Source organism: Bos indicus, chromosome X (genome assembly GCF_029378745.1).
Source record: "Bos indicus isolate NIAB-ARS_2022 breed Sahiwal x Tharparkar chromosome X, NIAB-ARS_B.indTharparkar_mat_pri_1.0, whole genome shotgun sequence".
NCBI lineage: Eukaryota > Metazoa > Chordata > Mammalia > Artiodactyla > Bovidae > Bos > Bos indicus.
In genome coordinates, this window is record NC_091789.1 from 116518034 (window position 1) to 116543355 (window position 25322).

The window sequence follows — 25322 nt, forward strand, 5'->3', positions numbered from 1 at the left end:
CGGCCGCCCGTCCCACAGACCCACCTTCGCGGCGCGGCGAGAAGCGCGCGGAGCTCCGAGGGAGCGAGTCCCCGCGCGCGCGGCGGCTCGGCTGCTTCCCTCCGTGGGAGGTCAGGCTCCCGGCTCTCCGGACCCGCCAGGCGTCCTCGTCTCCCGCGGGGCGGGCCGGCTGCGGCGCCCGGGGCATGGCTTCGGCGGGCAGCGGCATGGAGGAGGTGCGCGTGTCGGTGTTGACCCCGCTGAAGCTGGTCGGGCTGGTGTGCATCTTCCTGGCGCTGTGTCTGGATCTGGGGGCCGTGCTGAGCCCGGCCTGGGTCACGGCCGACCACCAGTACTACCTGTCCCTGTGGGAGTCCTGCCGGAAACCCGCCAGCTTGGACATCTGGCACTGCGAGTCCACGCTCAGCAGCGGTGAGGGCCCGGCGCGCCGCGACCCCTGTCTCCCGCCCCGGACCGCCCCGCGCCCCGCTGCCTGGACGGCTACCTCCTCTACCTCCCACCCCCTATTCTGTGTACCCCGACCCTAGTCCGTCCCCTTCATGCTGGCCCTTCGCGGATTCTCGGGCTCCAGCCACCTCTCCGATCCCCACCCCTCCCCTCTCCCCAGTCCGGGTCGCCGAACCTAGTGCGATGCCCCACGCCCTCTCCTCCGTGGCCATTCCTCCGGCTCTGGAGTAACACGTATGCTATTCTGGGTAATTGTTATCATTTCAGGCGAGAACCGTGTGGTTGTGTTGAAAATGAAACGCCTTCCACACCCCCGTTAAAAAAAAAGTAAAAGCGCCCCAACTCCACCGGGATGCTGTGGGCTCTCTGCCTTCCCCACTTTCCTCTCTCTAGGAGAAATTTGCCTGAGTTTACCTCTTGGTGCCCGGGTTTCTGTCTGTTGTCCTCCTCTTTATCTGGCTTGTCCCCGATGAGTTTCGGTTTGGATTTTAGTTCCTTAAATTTTTGAGGGATGTGGAAAGTTGGGAGAGGGACAGGCTTTAATTTCCTTTCCTTTTTTGGTGACACGGTCCTTGGTTAAGAGTTGCTCTTCCTTCTTTCCCACTCCAAATGCCTTCTCTGTCCTCCAGATCTTTCCCTTCTGCGTAAGGTACTCACAAGATGCCTGGAAAGTTGTGGCTTATTCAGGCAGTACTGGAAGCTGCAAAGGGATGGGGTGGAGGATGGAGAAGGTAGTCCCCAGGGGAGGGGGGCGGCTTTACTGCTTTACTCTCTCCTTGAGCCCCGGTTGCCTTCCCCTGCACTCCAGTTACGCCCTTAGCAGAAATCTGCCAAAATTCGGATTTCTTCCTGCAAACCGCTATTCCTTGCTAATCTTGATTCTTCAACTGCTGGTGTCAGTGCAGAGAAAGGGGAATAAAAGAGGACCTGGCTGTGATTTTACACACCTACACGTGCACCCCTGAGAAACTCATTAAATTTCTTCGTGACAGTTTCATGTCTTCTCTGGGACTGTTTATAAAGCTTTACTGAAAACGTGTCAAGTTCTAGGCAAGTTAAAATAGGAAAAAAAGCCACAAAAATCAGATTTACTTTTGTCTTTCTTTTCTTGTTATAAGGGAAATTAGTTCACTTGCTTTAGTTTCTTCCATAAATTTGATTGTGTTTACTTACAAAAGGCTTTTTTCTTTGATATTACCTCAAAATTTCCATTGAAGGATTTTGCTTTGTTGCTTAATTCACTGTGGAGGGGACTGGTTGGCAGCGGGAGGTCAACATTTAGGTCTTTTAATTCTTTCAGGGTTGGTTGTTTACAACTAAAGATAAAATAAATCGGTAAAATGCCTTTCTTCAGTAACCAGGGGATCCAAATAAACTTTGGAGAGAATATCTTTTCTTTCTCTACTCCAGTAGAAATGGAAATTTATGTAGGAATGCCAGCTTCAGCACGTCTCCTTAGCAACCTGAATCGTTTGCCCCTTTCTCACTGTCTCCTGAAATAATAGCCCCCTTATTGCATAAAGACTTTTCAGATAGGTTAGAGAAACTAGCTTCAACTCTCATTTTCTTTTCAGGCCCTTTTCTCTCGACCAGGAATGTGGGGAATGGGGAGAAGACAGCTCGAGTTTGTTGAGCGTCTGCAGTGTTTGCTAATTTCCTAATTGCCTCCATACCCATTTATCTCTGCTTTTTTCCTCTCTAAGCATGGAAATAGGGAGACACAAGCTTAATGCAAATATAGTGATAATAGGACTCTGCAAGGTAAAAATCAGAGACTGGTACAGTTTCTGATTTTTTTCCCCCTCTGAGCCCGTTATTCTATCCTCTTGCAGAAAATCATACTCCAGCATTTATTTCTTTTTTCGTTCCTGAAAATAGTTTTTATCCTAGGAAAAAAGTATACCTCAGAAGCGAACGGGGGTGGTGGAGATGGTTTGGTTGGAGGCTATCTGAAACAAGTTCTTGACTTGCTTTATGTAGTAGCAGTTCGTTTTTCCTCCCCATGGTGGTGGGTGGGAAGGGTGCAGGAGGAAAGGAAACACAATATGGAAAATTGCTCCATCTCGCCACTTTACAAAGTCTGTTTTCTTATAGTGTTTGGTGGACTTGAAGCTTCTGTTCACCAGTATTCTGAAACAAGGGGGGAAGCTTGAAGTGAAACGAGCAGTTCTTTTCTTGCCCGTTCCAAAGGGCAGGCAGCTTTTCTCAGTCTGTTTGCTGTGTTGAATAGCAGGGAGGGCAATGTCTTCTCTGAAGATTTTAAGAGATCCACTTCATTGTCTCTCGAAATGAATTACCTCAGGAGGAACCACCAAGGACAGTTTTACTGAAGGCCCTTTACCAGCATCTTCAGGGCTTAATTAAAAACCTTTGTCTTAATTAGAACTAAAACTGCCGTGAAGAGGCAAGCTTGTAAATACAGAAGGGAAATTTCAGGCATGTTTCTACTGATGACGGTGTGTCCTACTTAGGCCCAGTTTTTACAGAAACTTTCCTCTCAGCCATTATTTTTACAGGTGCGTTTTTAATTTTGGTACCAAATATGCGTCGTTTACTGCTTATAACCTGTTTTATGGTTTTAAGCAAAAGCAGAACCATGCCTTTTTTGTCCTGGTGTATTGAAGGTTGCGTCAGCACTTCTAGTATGAACCAGTTGGTGTCGGTCAACCGGAATGCTTTTCTCTGGTGTCCCAATTCTGTATATGGGGGACTGCCCAGGCATTCATCTTTAAGCTATAAATTTCCCAAAAAGACCAATGAGAAAATGGCTAATAGACTGGCATTCACAGTGAAAACACGAAAAGAAAAAAGATAAAGTATGTTTGTTAGGAAGTTTAGAATAGGTAGTCCTCACATGGCTGTCAGCCACAGAATTTCTAAGGATGGTTTTCCCCACTTCTGATTTTGGCAGTGTTTTAATGCATCTTAAATATTTCTTTTAAATGATAGTAATGTTTTAGACATTTGTTTAGTCACATTTAATTTAGATAACTTTTTTTCTAGAATATAATTTGTATAGAGTTTCACAGCCATAGCAATTACAAGAGAAATCCTTAGTACAAATAGGATTACTCAGTGTATACAGAATGCTGATACCCTAAACTTAACTTCAAACATGCTGTATAACCTCTTTGGGTGATTTTATGTTTCTTTTATAAAATTTATAAATACATAGCTATTTCATATAAATCAGATTGCTTTTTTGATGTCTGTGTTACTTATTGACTAAGCAAAATGCAAGTATGTGCAGATGGCCAAATGAACACAATTTACTGAGAGTAATTTTGGAATATAACAAGTGGCAATTATCTATCTTTCTATCCACAAAATACTTGATCAGATAGTGCCTTTTTCATACAATATTGTTAACATCATCCATGCACTGTCCTAAAAATAGCTATATTTATAACATGAGTCACTAGCAGTTTTGAAATGGCAGTGCACTGTATGCTAATGACAGGTGAATATTATTATTTTCAGTTGACAGGGGTTCTTTTAAGAGTGCTTTGTATGTAGCTCATTTTTAAAAAACTGATATAAAAATCCACTTTAAAAGGCATTATAAGAAAACCTGTCTAAACACCTGCAAATCTTAGAAAACTTGAGGTACAGTGGTTCTGAGTTCAGATGTGTATCATGTATGCATATTTTGAATCCATACTTTAATTGGGAAACTGGATTTCCTTGGAAAACTTCACAATATGATTTACTTCAGGGAAGGTTCAGCTTGTTGCTTGAAATGAGTTGATACTGATGCATGTTTACAAATAGCTCGGCAAGCCGGGGAGGTCATGACAGTTATGCTCTATTCTGGCTTCCTAAAAAAGAACAAACTAGAACAAAAGAATTTATTTAACCTATACAGTGTAGACTGATGGAAAATTATTCAAAGAGCAGCACTTAGCATTGAAACTTTCTTGTTTAATAATCCAGAGAAAACGAAGTATAACATTTCAAGATCCTCATGGTGATTTTCTTTTAAGGTCTCCTAAGATTCTGAAGTTCCCCAGATTGACTTTTACAAAGGACATTTTAATTTGTGGGTAGATATAATTCCTCTTTTGCTCACAATCATAGAATGATTGTAATCTCCAGGGGGCCATTTAGATCAGTCTTTGTCATCTAAGGGATTTGATGAATATGTGAGAAGCCTGGCCTTTCATAAAACTTTTCAAAACCAAACTGAAACAAACAAAAGCATATTTCAAGCAAAAGATTTTGCCTGCTGTCAGGAATAAATTTGAAGGATCACTTTCAAGTTTAATAGTGAGTAAGCCAGGGAACCCTGGAGTATTGTAGTCCATGGGGGTCACAAAGAGTCAGACACAACTTAGTGACTAAACAACAGCCACAACAACAATCCTTTTCACTAATATATCTAGTACTCCACCATTTCCCTAAGTGGGCTTGGTGGTGGTGGTGTTCAGTTGCTAGGTCATGTCCGACTCTTCGAGACCCTATGGACTACTGTTCCCAAATAAGTCCCTGGATTATATAACTTGAATATCACAGCAATGTTTGTATGAACTATCCTAAATTATAGCATAATCCTGTAAGACGGCAGAGTAGTGTTGTGAAGAATACACGAGGGAGGCTTTGGATTCAAACTGCCCTGAACTTGGCCACTTCCAATCATATGACCTCATAAAACTTACTTAACATCTTCACATGGTTTGCCATGAAGATTAAACATACATACATACCTGCTCATTAGGGTTGCATTTCTTCCTTATTGTATATTCAGAGAAGCAAACCCAAAATGATATATTCTTTTTCATTAATTGAGGACTTTTTCTTCCTTAGGTGGTAAGCTTTTTTTTTTTTTCACACCGAATGATTAAATATGTTGTTCATCTCAAATTTAAATTTTGAAAGGTACTACTCAGCATTTAACAGTGCTCTTGGTTGATCCTAATCACAAAATTATTACCTACTATCTGCCTTTTATTCAGTACTATTCCAGGCCAGACATCTCACTTATTCCCAGTATTGAATAAATTTGAAATGTAGGTAATGCTACCCCATATATTATTGAGAAAGTGAAAGTGAAGTGGCTCAGTCGTGTCCAACTCTTTTCGACCCCATGGACGGTAGCCTACCAGGCTCCTCCGTCCATTGAATTTTCCAGGCAAGAAGGCTAGGCATTTTTGTACATTTACCAAGTTCTCAATCGGTGGTAGAGAAAGGTTTTTTCCAAGAGTGTTCCAGTTATTAAAACTGGAAAACAAACCACCTCCAAAGTTAGTGGTGTCAAATAACATTTATTTTATAATGTCCATGACTTTGGTGGGTCAGGAATTAAGATAGGGTGTGATGAGGATGGCTTGTCTCTGCTCTTGGATGTCTGGAGCTGGGGCCCAGGGTGATTTGAATGGCTGGAAACTAGAACATGCAGAACTGCAGGATCCTCTTCCAAATGGTTTCACGAGCTTTGACACATTGGTGGGAATGGCTGGGAGGCTGGACTCAGCTGGGACTGGCCTGTCTAGCATGGTGGTCTCGGGATAGTTGACTTCTTACAGGATGAGTAGTTTTCCTGAGAGCAAGGGTTGGAAAAGAACCAGTCTCCTTTCAGAACCAGCCTGGGAAATCAGAGGAGCCATATGTACAGCCCAGATTCCAAGGGAAGAGAACTGGGTTCTATTTCTTGATGGAGCAGTGGCAAGGTCACATTGTAGAAAAGCATGTAGGATAGGAAATGCTGTTGGGCCACGTTTGCTAGTCTGGCACTAGAGTCTAACTACAAATCTGCCTTCTTTCTTTATTGCCTCTGAAGAACAAAGACAACTACATAGCTCCTTTCTTTGAGAACTTTGAATCAATTCTATAAATAATGTTTGGCTGGGGTAAAAGCTGCCCTCAACCAACACATGGCTTTAATGATTAGTCACTTGTATGGGATTACTCTGGATTTGGAAGGAAATGAACTCAAGAACCTAAATTGCCTACAAACAGACAATGCTTTTCTCTGTCTATATATAAACACCTTAAGTCATTTTTGGTTTACAGTCTCAAAAGGATCAAACTGATTGAGAATGCATGTGTGCATGCTCAGTTGTGTCCGACTCTTTGTGACCCCATGGACTGTAGCCCACCAGGCTCCTCTGTCCACTGAATTCTACAGGCAGGAAAACTGGAGTGGGTTGCCATTCCCTTCTCCAGTGGATCGTCCCGACCCAGGGATCAAACTCATGTCTCCTGCATTGGCAAGTTGATTCTTTACCACTGAGCTACCTGGGAAGCCCCCATCTGGCTTCTTAATTTGATACTTTATGTTGCATGATAAAATTTTTGCCATTTTAGAAAGTTTTGTATGAGTCTGATGAAATGGTTTGTACATGAACACTACAATGTTACAAAGTTAAAAATTCCAGACAGTAGTTAAATTTTATAGTGCTAGAAAGGTATGAGAGTTGCAGAGGTTTTTTGTTTGCTTGTTTTTTTTTATTTTAATAACATGATTCTTTTGATAATTGCCCATATGTTGAATCACAGAATCATAGCACATTTGGACTAGAAAAGATATTTTTAAGTAATCTTGCCCAATTGAATTTATTGCATAGATAAAAAAATGAGGTGAGACAAAATATTAAAGACTCAACAGAGAGATTGTACTTAGCCGTAGTATTTTTGCAGGATGGGTTTTCAGAATTTCCAGTGATATTGCGGATAGCTATCTCTAGGTGTGTGAAGGTTTGTTGACTACCATCATGTATGGAAGGGCTTCCCAGGTGGCACCAGCAGTAAAGAACCCTTCTGCCTACGTAGGATACATAAGAGATGTGGGTTTGATCTCTGGATCAGGAAGATCCTCTGGAGGTGGAAATGACAACCCATTCCAGTATTCTTGCCTGGAGAATCCCATGGACAGCGGAACCTGGGGGGCTACAGACCATGGGGTCGCAAAGGGTCGAACGCAACTGAAGCGACTTAGCACACACAGCACATCATATATGGAGCTTTGGTGAAGAAGTTAAGGAGTACTGTGAAATAGGTATCTACTTTTTACAAGATTATTTATCATCCAAGATTTCATTTTCCTATGGAATTTAAAGAGTTTTCAAATAGACTTATATATGTTTATCATCATCATGTTTATTTGTTTATCATCAAAATTTACAGTTGCTGTGGCTAGTCCTTAAAAATCAACAAAAAATTGTTTTTCTTTAAATTTCTCCACAATCGTCTACTTTAAAACAACTGCTTAATTTTAAGTTGAAAACCACTTCCAAAAAAGCCTTTGGAAGCCAGCCATGCAAGTTTCTTAAATTGACTATATGCAAATAAATTTTACTAGATCAACTTCTTACTGCATTCTGGTTTTATTTTTTTTTAAAGATACACTTATTTATCAAGTGACAGATTTTTCCTTAAGCAGAATTTCATCCTCACATGTCAAAGGTCATGGACAGTTAAATCTTACCAGTCTTTTCAAAGTATTGAATCATCTCCCTTGAAAATTAGACAAGGACACCTTCTTTACCCTTTTTAGCTGCTATATTTGTTTGGGAATTTTGAGACACTAGTAGACCATCAATTTTCTGTTCTGTTGTAGTGTTGCTTTTGGCACCAAAGACTCTCATTAATGAAACAATAACCCCAACAAAAATGAAGCATCCATGGTTCCCAGAAAACCAGGAAAAAATATATCTAGATTATTTTGTCTCTAACAGCTTATTAACTGTTGTGAGATTTTAAATGAAGTTTAATGAGCCATTTTTTCAAGATAATGTCACATATATTGATTCTATCTTTATAAAATATATGTTAGGCAAAACGATGATACAAAATAGAAGTTAGGACCTCAAGTCACATAGTCTCTATGCATGAAAAAGCACACCCACGAAAGAACTCAAATTTCCATCGGAGGATTTTTCTGTCATGTTTTAAGGTCCTTAAACCAAATGTTCATTGTCATGCGTAGCACTTTGTGAATGCAACCTGGAGTCTATCCCTAGCACTAAGAGGTGACTTAAAGGGAGAAATGTCCAGGGAGGGTCTTTCCTATCTCCTCTAATGTATCCAAGGAGTTAACTTCGTTGAAACGTATTCATTGACTTCCTAGCAGGGAGTGGGCTTTGTCCTGGTACAAAGTCAACCAGTCTTTCTGGTGGTGAGAGCAAGGTGATTAATGAAACAAACGGCTTCTTTTAAACAAGTTGACGAAATAATATAAAAGTACGAAGTAGTATGAAGGAGAAAATAAATATAAATTCACCTTTTGCAGGGGGACAAAGAAGGGCCCTCATCTAAAGAAGCTTGTTGACAGGGAACTGGTAGGAGCACTAGCTTGCCAAACTTGTCCTTCCATATTTACTAGGGGTGTCTTAATACTGATCGTGGGTGACTGGCTGGCTGTCATCCATCTGCTCTTTGATTATTATTAGCCACACTAAACCCATCACAAAAGCTTTTTAGTTGCTTGGAGGCAGGTCACCCACTCTTAGTCTTGGCATGGATTTTCTTCTTGTTGTTTTTCCAAATAATGAAGTTATTCAAATTGTAACTTTCTTAGGTTTTTTCCAAAGAATGGAGAAGGAACAATCTTTGATGTAACAAACACATCACAAGTTTATGTACTATGATTAGTAATTACTGTTAAGAAATACTGCTGCTGCTGCTGCTAAGTCACTTCAGTCGTGTCCGACTCTCTGTGACCCCACAGACAGCAGCCCACCAGGCTCCGCCGTCCCTGGGATTCTCCAGGCAAGAACACTGGAGTGGGTTGCCATTTCCTTCTCCAATGCATAAAAGTGAAAAGTGAAAGTGAAGTCGCTTAGTCATGTCTGACTCTTTGCGACCCCATGGACTGCAGCCTACCAGGCTCCTCTGTCCATGGGATTTTCCAGGCAAGAGTACTGGAGTGGGTCGCCAGTGCCCTCTCCATTGAGAAATACTAGTACCCATTAATATTAGTTACCATCAAATGCAGATGTAAGCTTTCTGATATAATACTTGGTAAGAAACAGCACTCATTAGCAGTAATGGTGTCTTTCTTTTTTGTCTAAGTACTGAAACATACTCTAATAGTAGGGCTTTTGCTAAGCACTGTATACAATGGTTTTATTTGGGGGAAAAAAACACCATATGATACGGTGTTTAGAAGATAAATCATATTTCCTCCAAATTCTGTGAAGCAGCTGAGCTGAAGTGCCCCTTTATAAAGGAAAAAGAATGTGTGTTCATCAAGCATCAACACAAAACAACTCAAAAGCCTTGAACGTAACTGTCACAGATTGAAAATTGATAGCCTGTTTGGCACTCTTAGACCACCAGAATTACCACCAAAATGTTAGTAAAATTGACCTGTACTTTGAGCATTAGAATTGTTGTATTTTGTATTTTGATGGTTACTTGGGGTCATTTATGTGTTTAAAATCAGGTTGGTACTGTACTTTGGACCCATTTTTTTTAATCCAAAGATGGGCCTAAAGAGTAAGACTTAAATTGTATTGTTGCCAACTTGATTAACATGAGTTTTAAAGTAGGTGCTTCTTTCTGACGTTGCACTTAACTTTCTGCAATCCGCTGCACAGTGTCTAAACTCTGTCATTTTATGAAAGACACATAGTTATTGGCCATAAATATTTGTTTGCACGTGAAGAATGTTAGTTTTGATATTAGTTGTTTGAGAAAAGAGATGGTCCTTGTAATTTTTGAAGTTAGAATCCAGACTCTTCTTTTGGCTGCCTTTTTTTTGTATCTCATGGAACAGTGGAAAATTAATGCAATGCTGACGGATTTAGGTCAGGATGCAACTTAGCCAAGAAAACAAAGTTTAAAGTCCCTCAGTAATGGTTCTGGTTTTCCATTTCATCTGCCAAATGCAGACTAAACTTTAGGGAGAACTTTTGGATAACTTGTGAGGCAGTGTCAAGATCATAGGAGAGAATACTCTTCTAGGTTGAAGACGGAATGATTTTTATTGCAATTATAGATACCGTTTTGGTTAATATTCTTCTGCAGAATTCAAAGGTAAATATATAAGTGCCTGTCTGGCAAATTTGAATGTAACTATAAAAGTTACTAAAATCAATATTTTACTTTGTGATGAGAATTATAGGAATAGTGAGAATCGTGCATTAAAACATTAGAATACACTTGGGGAAGTACTACCCAGTCCAGCTGTGGGAGCTGAATTTATAAGGGTAAAAATCTGTTTCTTCATTACTTTTTAATTATATCTAATTTGCTAGAGAAGTGACAGTTGTGTGCTCAGGGATTTACATATGTAGAACTCATCTTAGCGTATAAACAATACCTACAGAATTAAATAAATTAGCCAGTGTTTGATGAGGTAAAGGTTTTGAAATAAGACAGGTGAAGGAAAGCTTTAGGCATTGGTGTGGTACACTGACCTTGGCTCAAAAAAGTGTGGAAAATGTATCATCATTTAGATTTTGCCTTTCCCGAAAATCGGAAGTAAATTTTGACCATGAATTCCCCAAGGGAATGTGAAGTCTCCAATTTGGCAGCTGTAATGTGGCCCATAGAATTTTCATAATGCAGTAGCAATTTCAGGCCAGTCTCATGTATTAGACTGTTAAGTAAGTCAGCACAATTCTGCAGAATACTAAAGCATTTATAGACATTGGAGGCTCTGGCACCAGCTAATAAAAATACCTTGAAAGAGGATTTGAATTTAATTCCTGAGTTGCATATTAATGTTGGACTTGATGTTATGATATAAGGACTGCCCAATTTTTATTCTTTTACTACAGGGAAATTATAAAATTGTGTGTGTATTTTATATATATATATATATATATATTTATTATTTTTTCCTTTTCCTTTTTTTTTCTTTTAGAGAAAGCTCTCATAGGGAAGTGCATACTTATCTTAAGCCTTGACTTTGGTAGGGGCAGTGCCAATGCCTCCAGTGTGTCACTGTGTCAGTTTTGCCAAAATACTCTTAGGTGGAAGTACAACCTGAAATGACAGCCTCATTTCAGGTTGTATTTCCATTTCCAAAACATCGCTTCCAGCCTGTTTGAGACCTAACCAGTTTATGGACCAAGGCTATACATTATTTCCTCAAAACCGATTATCACTTATTTGCTCAGGTCTTAGAAACCAGACTCAGGTTTCAAATCAGCTGGCCTGACATTGAACAATGACCAGTTTTAATTGTACGGAGCACTGCAGTTTGTGAAACAGCACTATGGCCGCTGATGTTCTGCAGAGCTGGTTTATGTTCACTGCTCCACTACAGTATCAGTTTATCATTTATAGAAATGTATAAAACTAATGCAGAGTAATAAATCTCTAAGGACTCAACACTTCATCTGATTAAATACTGTGGGGGCTATAAAATTGGGGAACTAAGATTGATACAGAAATGAACCAATTATGAGAACTTAAAATAGATGATTTTTTTGAAGAAATGGAGCTGAAAATTGAGAATTTTATGATATTTCAATTTGTTTTGTAGATACTGAACGTGGGATAGTAAGTATTTGTGGCATGCAAACCTTCTAATGGAAAAAGCAATTCGCATAGAGATTTTTGGTCATTTATTATGCTATTAATGTAAAATTGGCCAAGTCCTATAGTATATAACAAAATATTTTATATGTATATATCCTTATTAAATCTACATTTGCTAGGTAAGTAAATATATATCTTTGTAAACAGGAATCCTAGCCTATTAATTAATGGCCATTAGTAGTTATCTGTAAAAGTATTTTTGATTTGTTTTATTCCCCATTTCCTAGTTTTGTTCAGTTAAGAAAGAGGAAAGTGGTATCAGACCAATCTACATAGTCCCTGACTTTACCTCTGAGGCAGGTCCTAATATTTGGACACTGGATTCTGTTGCTGTTTACTGAAAGCGACACTGGTGCTAAACCTTGAAAACTGCCCTGAGCCTTCTTAACTATGGTAGCCGTATCAAACCACTTTTTCAACCTATTGATTGATACTCAGCTGGTCAGTGAGTTAAAGCTTTGGTCCTGGGCAACCTGCCTGAGTGATTCATTCTGAATGGTTATAATGACAACAATCCCCAAACTTGGCACTGTCCACCAGGGATACAACCTCAATACTTCAGTCTCAGCCTCAGCTTCTGGCCAGGACAGTGGCAGACATATGTGGCCCACTTCTAGTCTAGTCTCTCTCGGAAAATAAAAATGACTTTTCTGCTTGAGTCGGCATAACTACGGTTGTGGCCCAAAGGGAAGAGTAGCAATATCACAACAGTGGAGATGCTGGATTGGTGCTCTTTTTTCACTATGTCTGAAGTGACTTTCTCATTAGCTACAGCCTCAATACTCGAAGTGAATATAGGACATATAGAAGAAAATCAGAACTGGTTGTATTCATTTGCTTTTTAAAACTATTTCCTATGCTGTAAGAGGTTCTCTTCCTTCTCGTAGCTTCTATTGTACTTTATTGGCTTTCCATATGAAATAAAGTATTACTGTGTTAAGGAAATTGAACATTATGTGAGATTAGGATTATTTTTGCAGTTATCTGTTGCTATACTGGATAAGCACCACTTTGTACTCCTGTACTAGTCTGTTTATCAGATTGACTTCATCTTGAAATTATTGTGTCTGAGAGGCCTAGAAGAAAGTTTAGCATTTTAAAATGATATACAGGCATAGACCAGAGGTCAGTAAACTATAGTCTGAGGGTCAGAACCAGCCTCCCACTTGTTTTTGTAGATACAGTTTTCTTGGCACAACCATGCTCATTTATTTACATACTGTCTTGGGCTGCTTTCACACAGCATGGTAGAGTTGAGTAGTTATAACAGAGGCCATGACCTGCAAAGCCGAAAATATTTAATATCTGGCCCTTTATAGGGGAAAGTTTGCCAGTTTTTTTTCCTTAGTCTTGTTTTTTACAAAATGCAAATAAATAACATATTTTTACTATTTGAGGATATTTAAAGTAGAGAAAAGTGATCAAAATTCCTGTTTTATTTCGGATTGAAAATTAGAAATAGTCAAATGTATGGCAACTTATGCCTTTGGGGCTATTTGAAAGAGCTTATCAGAAAAAGACAATCTGTTGTGCTTATATTTTTAAGATATTTTTTAAGTGAGTGAATATTTAGTTGTATCTTGATTTAAACAAAATTAATACTTTAAAAATTCTTATTTATTTAAAATAAATTGGAGAAAGTTACTAAAAGCAATAATCTTTTTATGAAAATAATATTCCAGCCAGAAAATTGGCTCTTAAAGTCTCCAGGGATTTGATTGATGTCTGGGTAGATTGATGTTATTATTTTCTTTGTACCTCAAACTCTTGGATAATCATGAAAATTTGATTTATTATTCAGAAATTTCAACTTTCAACTTTTCAGAAGGAATTCTCTTATGTTAAAGTACAATAAAATAGTGCTATGAATAAACTTTTTCAAAGAAATTTAGAGACTTCCAAATGTAAGAACTATTATTTTTTTTTTTTTATTCAAAGCTACATGATGCTTTTATGGAACAATAGCAACAACAACAAAAAATCCCCATAGTATGGCTATCCTTTTAAACTTTAATTGAAAGCCAGATATGCTTTTGTTTGAAGTTATATTGCTTTGTTACAAATAGATGGCATAAAAAATGCTCTGCACTCTCTGGTGATTCATCTTTATATTTTAAGGAGTGTGGATTTGTTCTGTTTTCCCCTTGTTTGTTTGTTTCTTGAACGCTGTGCAAGTTCTAGTTCACTGCCAGCTATATATCCAGAATTTACTAGGAGGAGAGGATATGGAAGAGGATGCTTGAGGAAGGGTTATGTAAGTGTAAATAAAAGAAGTAAATCTTAGGGGATTGTAGGTTTCTCTACTTGCCCCTTATCCTGCAGTGGCAAAGGGCGTACTTTGTAAGCTTTCTGGAGGGATAATTTCAAAGTACAGCATCAAAATATCATGAGTTCTTGACTTTAGATAGACTGTATTGCAATTTAACCACGGATTAAAGTCTATTTTTCTTTCTTGCACATACATTAAGGTGAGGGTCAGAAGAGGAACTTCCAAACAAATCCCACAGAAGAATGTTCACTGTATCATTTTCTATGATGCTTCCTAAGCTGAGTGGTGCTTTTATATATTCATTCTACTTCTTAGCAAACATTCTACCCTTGTAAAATGGAAAATGGGCCAGTTTTCTGTCATACTCATTCTAAATCTATTGTATAAGAAGTGACAAATACATTTCAGCGAGGTTTATGTTTCATTCAGGGCATGGTAGACTCTTAAATCTGTACAGAGGCCTGCATGTAGTAAGTGGTCAGTATATGCTTACTGTTAATATGTGTGAATGAAGAAAGGAGCCAGGGAACTGTTTAGAGTCCATTCTGGCACCTTGGGAATACTTACTTTCAGAAACCATCCCTATGGTGGTAAATGTAACAGTAAGATTAGAATGAAAGGAAAGAGAGGAGGAAAAAACAAACAACAAATCTTCCTGATGCTAATTTGCTGGGAGAGTTGTTTTCATGGGGGGGAAAGAAAGGCAAATAAAAAGTTGAGAGGTGGGGATTCAATGCAAAGGAAGGATTTCTAAAAGAACAGCAAAAAAAAAAAAAAAAAAAGTACTACAACCACTGCAACAACATCGATGAGAATCAGAGACATAAAAGCCAGACACAAAATAAATATCACAGAGTTAAAAGCCAGACATAAAAGTGTTGATAGCATTTACATAAAGTTTAAGAACAATCAAATTGAATACACAAATAATGTTGGTTTGTCGCCCAGGTGGGAGGGTGATTATTGACTGTGGAGGGGCACAAAAGAACCTTCTGGGTGGTAGAAATGTTTTATATCTTAATCTGGATGTGTTTACATGAGTGTGTGCATAAAATTCATTAAGTTCGCTACTTTCTGTACTTAATAATTGTGTACATAAAATTCATTAAGTTCCCTACTTTCTGTACTTAATAATTGTGTACATAAAATTCATTAAGTTCCCTACTTTCTGTACTTAATGATTTATGCACGTTATAGCTCAATAGAAAATTTAATAATAATGAAAATAGGTTGTAGAAGGGGCATCAAATTTAGTCTGAATGCTTAATAGAATCCTTGGAAGAAAAGCATGGCAAACCCATGGTCTAAAAACTGCTTAGCTTAACATAGGAGACTTCTGAATAAGGACATTTATAGTAATTTTTGTTGCAAAACATTTCAAATCCCAAAGGATGTTTAGTATGCAGTAAAATCGCATCTATTTAGCTGTAGCAAGGTGACTGCTGCTGAGCATAGTTTACTGCTTTAAAAAAGCAATGCTTTTCTTTTTTTCTTTGCAGACTGGCAGATTGCTACTCTGGCTTTACTCTTGGGTGGTGCTGCCATCATTCTCATTGCATTCCTGGTGGGTTTGATTTCCATCTGCGTGGGATCTCGAAGGCGCTTCTATAGACCTGTTGCTGTCATGCTTTTTGCAGCAGGTAAATATATTCATTACTTTCAAACCAGTATTAAAGTTTCATGAACCTTTCTACCATCCTTCCCTCTCATGAAGAAGCAATATGTGGTTGCTATATTTACCTACAGGTTCAGAGGCATTTGTTATATTTTAGGGTAAATTGGCTAAAGCTTATTATAGTATCAGTTTTCAGTGTATTAAAGCATTTCACATAACACGGTGGCAATTTCTAAAATTCTAACTAAAACGTGAATAAATAGTGTCTCTTGCTAGGGCTCTTGCTTTAGGAATTACAGCAGGTGTATTTACCAATAGTCTTTCTTCACATATATTTTTTTCTTCCTTTTACTGCCCCCATTGATGATCTTCAGGCAGTGTTATCTTTTTTTTCCTGACATAAAGCTACAAAAGAGAAATCCAATATGTGTCCCCTTAAAGGTACACATCTGTTCTGAAATAAACACAGTTACTCTGAAAAATCATGATGTATAACATGAACCATCAGGCAATTCAGTTGTGTGAGGTCAATGGCATATTCATTTAGCAACCTTCTTTCCGTGAAGCACAGCTTGGATCAACCCAGGTAAAATCAAAGTTTTACTAAAAGTCAGGGGCTGTTTAGAAAAGGGGCTTATAAAGCTAAAAGCCCAGCACATTATTTGATATGGGTTTAATTTTCATTTATAAGAATCTTCTTAAATATTCTTAAAAATGACTCCAGCTGAAATATTCTTGTGGTACCTTCAATTTACCCTGTCAGTCATGTCTTATTTGAAGACTGCAAAATAAGCCTCTGTGACTCTCAATAATGAAGACACTGACAGAACCATCTAGCCTGTTAGATGGATTTTTTAAAGCTGTTTAAAGATGGGGATAGCTGAAATTTCTCAGGATTTGAAGGGTCATTGGATCAAAAAGTATAAAATCAGAAGTGTTCTGCTGCCCCCTGCTGTTTGTGTTCGTCTTCTTATACCCATAAGGACTTGTCAGAATGCAAAGGTCATAAAAAACAAACCTCCACAGGACTGAAAGAATGTAGAAATAGATCTAGTTAAAATCTCTTAAGTGACTTGCTCAAAATCACATAGTAGTTACTGGTGGACCTGGGGCCAGGAGGCTACTGAACCTTAAACTGGTGGTTCATTCACTAGTGAGTCCCTCATTCATTCAGTCACTGTTTATTTGGTGCCTGTTATGGACTGTTCACTGTATTGTGACACCTATAAAACTGGCTAAATAGCATGGCAGATACTGTCTAATAGAGTAGAAAACGCTATTACAAAAAATATTTTGAATTCTTAGGCAGATACCGTAGTATCATTATTTTGTTGATCTCATGTGTAATAAAGTTCTCTATTGTGAACACCATGAAGATTCTCCTAAAGATTCTACCATTCTTCTCCACTTTATTTCTCAGTTCATGGATTTACCAAGACTCTTTTCCTATTATTAGAATAAAACAAAGTAGATATTTTAATTGTAGTATAAGTTTATCTTTGCAGCTAGGATTTATTAACATAGTGATTAGAGAGTCGATCATAATAGTATTTGATAAATTTTTCTGAAATGATATGATTCTTTAAAATGAATTATGTTTTGAACAATTTTTAGAATACTCATATGTTTCTGATTTATGAAGATCTTAGAGGCATGGTAGGCATTATCTTGTAAATATCCAGTGTTATTGTGCTACTTAGTTACCATCCCATTTAGCCTTCAACTTACCCCATAATGGCATACGCAGAAACTAAAGAAGTCTGTTGTTTAACGTACCTATTATAAACATTCTTACAGAAATAACTAGAAGTTCCAGTTTTTTCCTCAGAAGTTCTATATTTTTTTCCACTTACAGCAAAATTCATGAAAATGTGAAAGTACTGGTTGTAGCAGAAAACATTGTAAATGAATATAAGTTAAAAGTAATGGATTTGGTCAAAAAGTTTTTGCTTTAGCTCTCGCTGCCACAAGTATTAGTAAATTATAAAATAGTAAGACAAACTCCTACAGCAGTATTCATATGTTATTCTACCTGCTGAGACCTAAAATGATCATTATACTGCTACATTTTGAAAATGTACATGTGCTGAAATTTAATTTTACTCATTCTCTTTTGAGACTGTGCTTATAGAAGCTTTCTTTGAAATACCATTAGTTTAGTGTTCACTTTGCATATAAGCAAGGTAGAACTTACTGTTTATTTGAAACATGTCATGGAAAGGTTTCTCTCTCCCATCTGCAAAAGCTATGAGAATTGCCTGTAGGTGATTTCTGGAAAAGATATTTATTACACATAATAATGCACTTATGATTTGGGTGTTAAGATTAACAAAGTTGGAAAATCTGCCTATTTGAAACAATGCTAGCTAAAATCACAGTTGTTTATCTTACTTGCTTCTTATGAAACATACTTAACTCTAGTGGTTGGCTTGTCTCACCAGTTTAGTGATTCTTTGTAAACGTGTATTTGGGGCTGTTTTCCCTTTTTACTCACTGTGGTCTACTTGAAAATGGTTTGTGTTTCTCTGCTTTTCTCACAACGTTTTCTTCTGCAAATAATATTAAGCCTTATCTTGGTATTCACACACATAGGGAATGATATTTACCTCAACAAAGAAGTAATTCTTTTTTTTTTTTTTTTGCTTCTGCTAAGACATGTAGTACATAAAGTCAAAACAGACATAGCACTACCACTTGGAAACATCTCTACACAGAACTGTATCATGAATTCAGTACCATATGCAGTGCCTGGTACTCGGGGCACTCAGGAAATAGTTGAATGAATGATGGAAAAATGATTGAGGTGTGTGGCTTATAATCTGATAGGAAAAGAAAGGCATGAAAACAACTAGCTAACTGTAAATCAGTTTTTCTTAATCCATTGCTGTCTTGGGAATTTATGAAGCAGCAAGTTTCCTATGACCATAGATTTAAGACCAAGACAGCTCAAAAAGTAATAGTTTGGAAATTATTTTTCATATATTCATTTTTCATTCATTTATTTAACAAATACATGGTGGGTGCCTATAGTATGCAACTACACTATCCTGGCCTTAGATAATATACTCTTAAAGGTTTTTACTAAAAGCTGGTGATTAAGTCTTATAAACACAGGGAAACAAATTGTAAAGGTTTTCATCTTCTCTTTTTCTCTGAGGTCCTTGGTTTAGGGTGGGCTTGTACCTACTTGAATAATGGCTAGAAGAGCTAAGAGCTAGTCATTGCTGCAGCCCATCTAAATCATCTGTGTTCTACAACTCTTCCACTTTTTGGTCCTACAAATATAGAGTTCAGAATAATATATTATTTATAATAATGCTGTTGATAATGATAATAATTAACTGGGCACCTACCTGCTAGACCCATGGCACATTCCTATCTCTGCTATAACAGTCTTAAGATTAGGTATTTATTTTCTCTATATTATCAGTGAAGAAGCAGGATTAGAAGGGTTAAGTAATTCTCTGGAGTTGTCCAACTAGTAAGTCACAGAGCCAGGGTTTCAATTCAGGGTATCACTCTGATTTGAGAGCCCAAGTGAAGTTTCACAAGTCATCTGTTTTGGGGTATGTGTAACACGTAGAAAAACAAGAGCTGAATCAGCCTTGAATTTTTCAATTCATTTGTCAACTGTGTACTGTGGTTGGGGCCCATCTTATAACTCAAGTCACTTCATCTTCTTGGGAACAATACCTGAAGGACAGCAGCAACTCCAAGTGTTATAAAGATCACAGACTAATCAGTCCAGCATGGCTGAACCCTGGTACATCCTGGAAACTGTGCACATGTCCAGTACAGTTGACGTAGAGCATGTTTATTTTTTGTGTAATTGATAGTGACAGATAATGCATGATGAGATTCTGATACCTGACATCTAGTTCTCACTAAAAACTTAGTGCAATTAGAAGGGTTGCCTTTTTCTGGTCGCTTTTTTGTTGTCTGGTTTTGTGAATCTTTCTAGGCCCTGCCCTACTGGGAGTTAGAATGTGCTTCCTTCCTCGCACCCCCCACCCCTGCCATGGCCTTTAAGACAAGTTGCAGAAATTGTGAGTCGTTCATAATCCAGATTTTAAATAACAGGATCCCCACTAATTGTATTGTTAAGGATGTTTCCTTTCTTTTTTTGATGCAGAAAGCCTCCTGTAGATGATTGTTCATGCAGGATGGGGATATTTTTTTGGGGGTGGATCCTGCACCTGCTTTCCATCTCTGACTAAAGGCTTGTGTTTTGCAGCCCTTCACACTGTCCTATCAGGAGCAGTGAGATGGCTGGAGGTATCTCAAGTCTAGATTTTGACAGACAAATCAGTGTCCAGCTTATATTTCACACTAAAAAGGAGTTCTTCCATTCGCAGATCTTTATCCATATCAAACTACCCTTTGGTTAGAACAATTTACAGTATCACCATCAATAATTCATTTCATAGGTACTGCTTACCTTGAAGTAGTAACAGATTAAATTAAAAGGGAAGGAAATTGATAGCTTCTTGTTAACCTTTCCTGTGTAAATGCTTTTTATTTTCCAAATGATTGTTTCCCTTATGCAAATTTGATAGAAGACTTGGCTGGATAGTCCAATCAATTCTGCTTTTAAATTATCTTCTAAATCTGTAGCTTTTTTTAAATACACCACCATTACTGCCTTAGTTGAGAGAATATCTCTTCCTCAAGTGGAACATCTCAGTTCCCAAATTTGAATCTCCCCCTAATTTGTTTTATTTTTCTGTTTACTTAAAACTGTTCATGTGAGTCTTTCCTTTCCCTTTCCTAGAATCCAGTTACTCAGTTTTTCTTTTATAGTCTTTCTTTCCCTGACCTTTCCCACTGACATTACCTAATCATCACTTTGCATAGGTATCCATGCCCAGACTCACCTCCTAGGAGCCTGTTCTTCTCCAGTTTCCTCCCCATTTAGTCTGTCTTGCACACAAACACATGAGGTATAATTCTGAAATACAAATCTGGTCTTATCATTTGCTCTTTTTGTTTCCCCAGAGGCAGAATCTAAGGCATGAGTCAAGTGCAAGTACTTAATCTGGGAGGTAAAAGAGCAGATATGAAAAATGAGACAGGGAAGAGAAGGCAGCCAATAAACAGTACATTATCAAACCAGTTGTTGCTGTAAGCACCTGGAGCTTCATCTTCCCGGAAAAATTCTGGAAACCAGCACAGAACATGCTCTTCAGAGTTACCTCACTGGAAAGACTAGGGAATTGGAGTATTTATAAACCAATTTTGATAGTCATTGGTAAAGGATGTTGATGATGATGATGGGGCAACAGTAGTGTTAATTCCCCAGAACACTGTGTCTGCCCCACAGTCAGACAAAGTAGCTTTAGTGGCCAGGGGAAAAGTCGGGCAAAGAAGTGTAGGTGCTGACACTTGGAAGTCAGGCTGACATGTAGCGGAATGATGAGAAGGAGAGTATATGGATAGGGTACCAACAGCATCTATAGTTCAAATAACCTCTGAGATGTCTCCCTATAAAAACCAGTCTTATTATTTTTTATGACACACTAAGCCTTTTATAGTCTAAACCAAACACCTCCATGTGACTGTACCCTTCATTCCATCCATGTGAATTTTCTATAGGCACACCCTCTTATATCTAAGTTTTATGGCAAGCTGTCTTTTCTTCCTAGAGGTCTTTTCATCTTTCTCTTCAAGAACAAGTTCAAATAGTGCTTCGTCTCTGAAGCTCCCTTCTTTCTCCAGGCAGAAGTGGTACTTGGAGTATCATTAGAGCTCAGTAAACGTGATGAATGGATTCTAAGTGAACATGCCCTACTACTACTGTAGAACGCATTTGTTTGTATCTGTGTGTCTGTATCCATGATAGGGTTTGAAATATCAAAGGACATGGGCCATGTCTTATCTGTCTTATCCCTTTCACCTAGAATACAGTGGGCGTCCAATAAATATTTGTTGAAATATTGAAATATCCCCATGTTAGAGAACATTGACTATTTCAATAATGAGTGTTTTGAATATTTCAGTATAGAAAACATTGAAAAATACCCCCTTAAAGAAAACTAGAAATAACATAAGAACCTCTGAGTTCTTGTCTTGTTTCTGTCTGTACAATTTCATGGCTGGTAGTTTTGTTGCTTCTTTTCCAAAAAGTAGGGTGAGGGGATAAAATGAACCTCAAATTCCCTTCAAATTCTAAAATGCTACACAACTTTACTTTATGCCTCTGAGATAGAGCATAGAAAATACCATGACCAGCATCTGTTATGTTTCATTGGTTGGCAGTAGAGTATGGTGGCATTTTCTTCAGTTCTGGACTCTAGATTTGTTTGTTTTTTTCCTTTGCAGCTCACCAGAAGTCAAGGAGACATTTTAACCTGCATCTGTATATTGTATTAAATGAAGAAAATCATTTACAAATGCAGGCTTATATTTTTTCTCAGTTTTGCATTACACACATTTTTCTCAGTGATTCCAAAGAGAGTAAAAATAATTAAGAAGCATAAAGCATTTTAGGGTCATTTTCATCTGGCAAACAACACAAAATTCTGTCTCTAAGAAAGCTGCTCAGAAGAGTGGAGGAGGCCAGTGAAGCCTAATGGAGTTGTATTTTTTTTTTCCCACTAGAGGGAAACTATATCTTTGTATTATACCATGGAGGCCAAATATTTGCTAAATAAAACACATTGAAATGGGTATTAAAAGCAGGCTAGGTAAACACCTCACTCCAGGGACTGACTGACTGACAAAGAAGCAATATAATCCTTTTAAAATATAATTCAGATCAGTTATTACTTCTCTGCTCACACTCCTCTTGGAGCTGCTCATCACATTTAGAACAAAATCCAGACCCCTGACCATGGTTCACAAGACCACTCCTGAATGGCCTCCTGCTGTCTTTTCCATCCCATCTCATGTTGTTCCCTTCCTTGCTTTCTACTGCTGTACTGTATCTGCAGCATCCTTACTGATATTCCGCTATACATAATGTGCTCCTTCATTTGTTACCTGCCTGTGCCCTCTACCCAGGATCACTCACCTCCTACTGTATTGACCTGCACCCCTCACTTCATTCAGGTCTGTATTCTAATGACTCCTCATCCTTGTATCTGGTTTCAGAAAGGTCACGTCACTCCAAGTCTGAGCCTTATCGAAAGTAATGATTTTGAGGAATCATGCCCTCATGAGTCTTCTGTATTTCATCAGTTTTATGCCAGAGACAGATGACTGTTATGTAGACTTTCTAGGAACATTAATCATATTGGTAATAATGATATTTTACAGGTACTGAGAATAGATGAGAGTAGATTTTAAAGCACGAAATTCCAGTTTAATTAGACATGCTATCCATCCTGCTGCTCTTTTTTAAAAAATGTAAACTGAATCATTTTTTACTGTTTCAAAGTTTATTCTTGCCTCCTACACATTATTCACATTTTTGTTGTTGCATTTTGGAATTTATGGTATTTTTAAGATGAGTTAAAGAAGAATCATTTTAACCCAGAATTTATGTTATATATTAGGGATGGGCAAACTTTTTTATAAAGGGCCAGATAGTAAATACTTCTGGCTTTGTGGGCCACATGGTTTCTGGTGCATCCATTCAACTCTGCCATGGTAGTATGGACAGTACATAAATGAATGAGCCTGTGTTCCAGTACAACTTTTTTCAAAAATAAATAGCAGACCAGATTTGGTAGTTTGCCAACCCATGTCACATACTACTGTATCTCAGAGTTTCCAGGGAAAAGGTTGTCACTTTCTTTAGAGTGGGAGCCATCATATAGTAGAGATGCATCTATGAGGCAGATGCATCTTGTAAATTCTTGTTAAATTGATTGAAATAAAAGAGAAATTATGTAGCAGTTGTAATGTTACATAAACTAGAAGGTTATGATTTTGAATGGAAGATATCTTCTCTTATGTAATCCAGCATCTCTCATATAAATATTTTACTAAGTATGACTCATCACATTTACGTTAGCCCTGACTCAGAATTAAGATTTAACGAAGAGGTAAGAGCTAAGTTTTGTGTCCTGTTATGATAGACATCATTAGCTTAGGTTTTCTAGTCTGATTATGTTCCGTGCCTTCAGAGACTTTATTCTTTTTTGAAAATAAGTGACGTAGAAATATATAAATGTCATCTATTATATCTAATAGGGTATGAGTCGGTGTGCCTTTTGACAAAGATGACTTTTGGACCCATTTTAAGAGATGAGAGGTATAAACTAGATGAGAAGAAAAGACTAAAAATAGTAATATAAGTAAGGACATCAAGGTAGGATTTTCTCGAATATTGGGCTGAGTTAGCTGATAGTGAGAAGTGACAACAACAAAAGTACATCTTGAATCACAAGTATACCAGTTTAATCAGTACAAATGAATTCAGATTCCCTAATTTCTCAAGAGTATAAATAAATAACAAAGGTTTTTAGCTGGTATTTGGGGTCACTATTCTTGGGAAGCTATTTACAAGTTTTATATAGTAAAACAGTTTACCTAAACTAGTACTACTTACTTGCCATAAGAGTGATAATTATATGTGTTTGTAAACTGAGAATCACTACTTTGTATGTTCATATAAATTAGTATATTACACTATTTCATCAAATACTATTATAGTAATTTGCTATTTATTAATAGAGTAATCCTTACTGTACTGTGAAATAGTGTTAAACAGAAAAAGTTGTCAGTATTTTAAAGTATACCATCTAGAATAAGCAATGCTTCCAATTTTTGACTTTTTTATTTGATTAAAGTGTAATTCTCATACATATGTATATTTGTATATCATTTTATTTCCTGTAAATAACATTTTCCTAATTTTGATTTGTTTTTCTTCTTTCAGTTGTTTTACAGGTTTGCAGCCTGGTTCTTTACCCAATCAAGTTCATTGAAACTGTGAGCTTGAAAATTTACCATGAGTTCAACTGGGGTTATGGCCTGGCCTGGGGTGCAACTATATTTTCATTTGGGGGTGCCATTCTTTATTGCCTGAACCCTAAGAACTACGAAGACTATTACTAGAACCAATAGTCTCAAATTAAAAAAAAAAAAAATCAACCATCCAACAAAAGGATTACGTCTGCATTTTTTCTAATTCATCATTTTCTAAAACACTTGCGGAGCATCAAACAATTTGCTCAGTTGATTTAATATCTTTTGCCTTTTGGCTGTCAACATCATAACCAGCTTTTACATCCATTTTAGGGACCTGCACAAATTAAGAGAGCTGATTAGATATAGGCAAATGCTGCAAACTTCCAATATATTCATGTCACTTTTCTTGACAAGCGAAGGGTCTATATGACAGCAACTATTGTGAGAAACTAGTTGGAATGAGAAATGCCTGAATCTCCTATTGCCTGCAGGGGAACAGCTGGCATAAACAACATTTAGAAGTTCTTTGCGCTGACAAGGATTCCACTGTTAGAGTCCTTATCGCCTGCTTATCCCATCTAGTGACTATATTGGTTATTTGCTTGAGTGAACTCTTGAAAAGTAAACTTCCCTTCAGCATCTAATGGGGGT

At 37.7% G+C, this 25322-nt stretch overlaps 1 protein-coding gene across 1 annotated transcript in view; it reads left to right on the forward strand.

The window, feature by feature from the left end:
- The first annotated feature begins 35 nt into the window (after window positions 1-35).
- Window positions 36-25322, forward strand: part of TMEM47 (transmembrane protein 47) — a 27935-nt gene continuing 2648 nt past the window's right edge. The window contains exons 1-3 of the mRNA XM_019955957.2: window positions 36-411; window positions 15703-15843; window positions 24640-25322. The exon at window positions 24640-25322 is cut by the window's right edge and continues 2648 nt beyond it. Of these exons, the coding sequence (XP_019811516.1) occupies window positions 186-411; window positions 15703-15843; window positions 24640-24818 (546 nt within the window). The 5' untranslated portion in view covers window positions 36-185 and the 3' untranslated portion in view covers window positions 24819-25322. The remainder of the gene's footprint in view (window positions 412-15702; window positions 15844-24639) is intronic.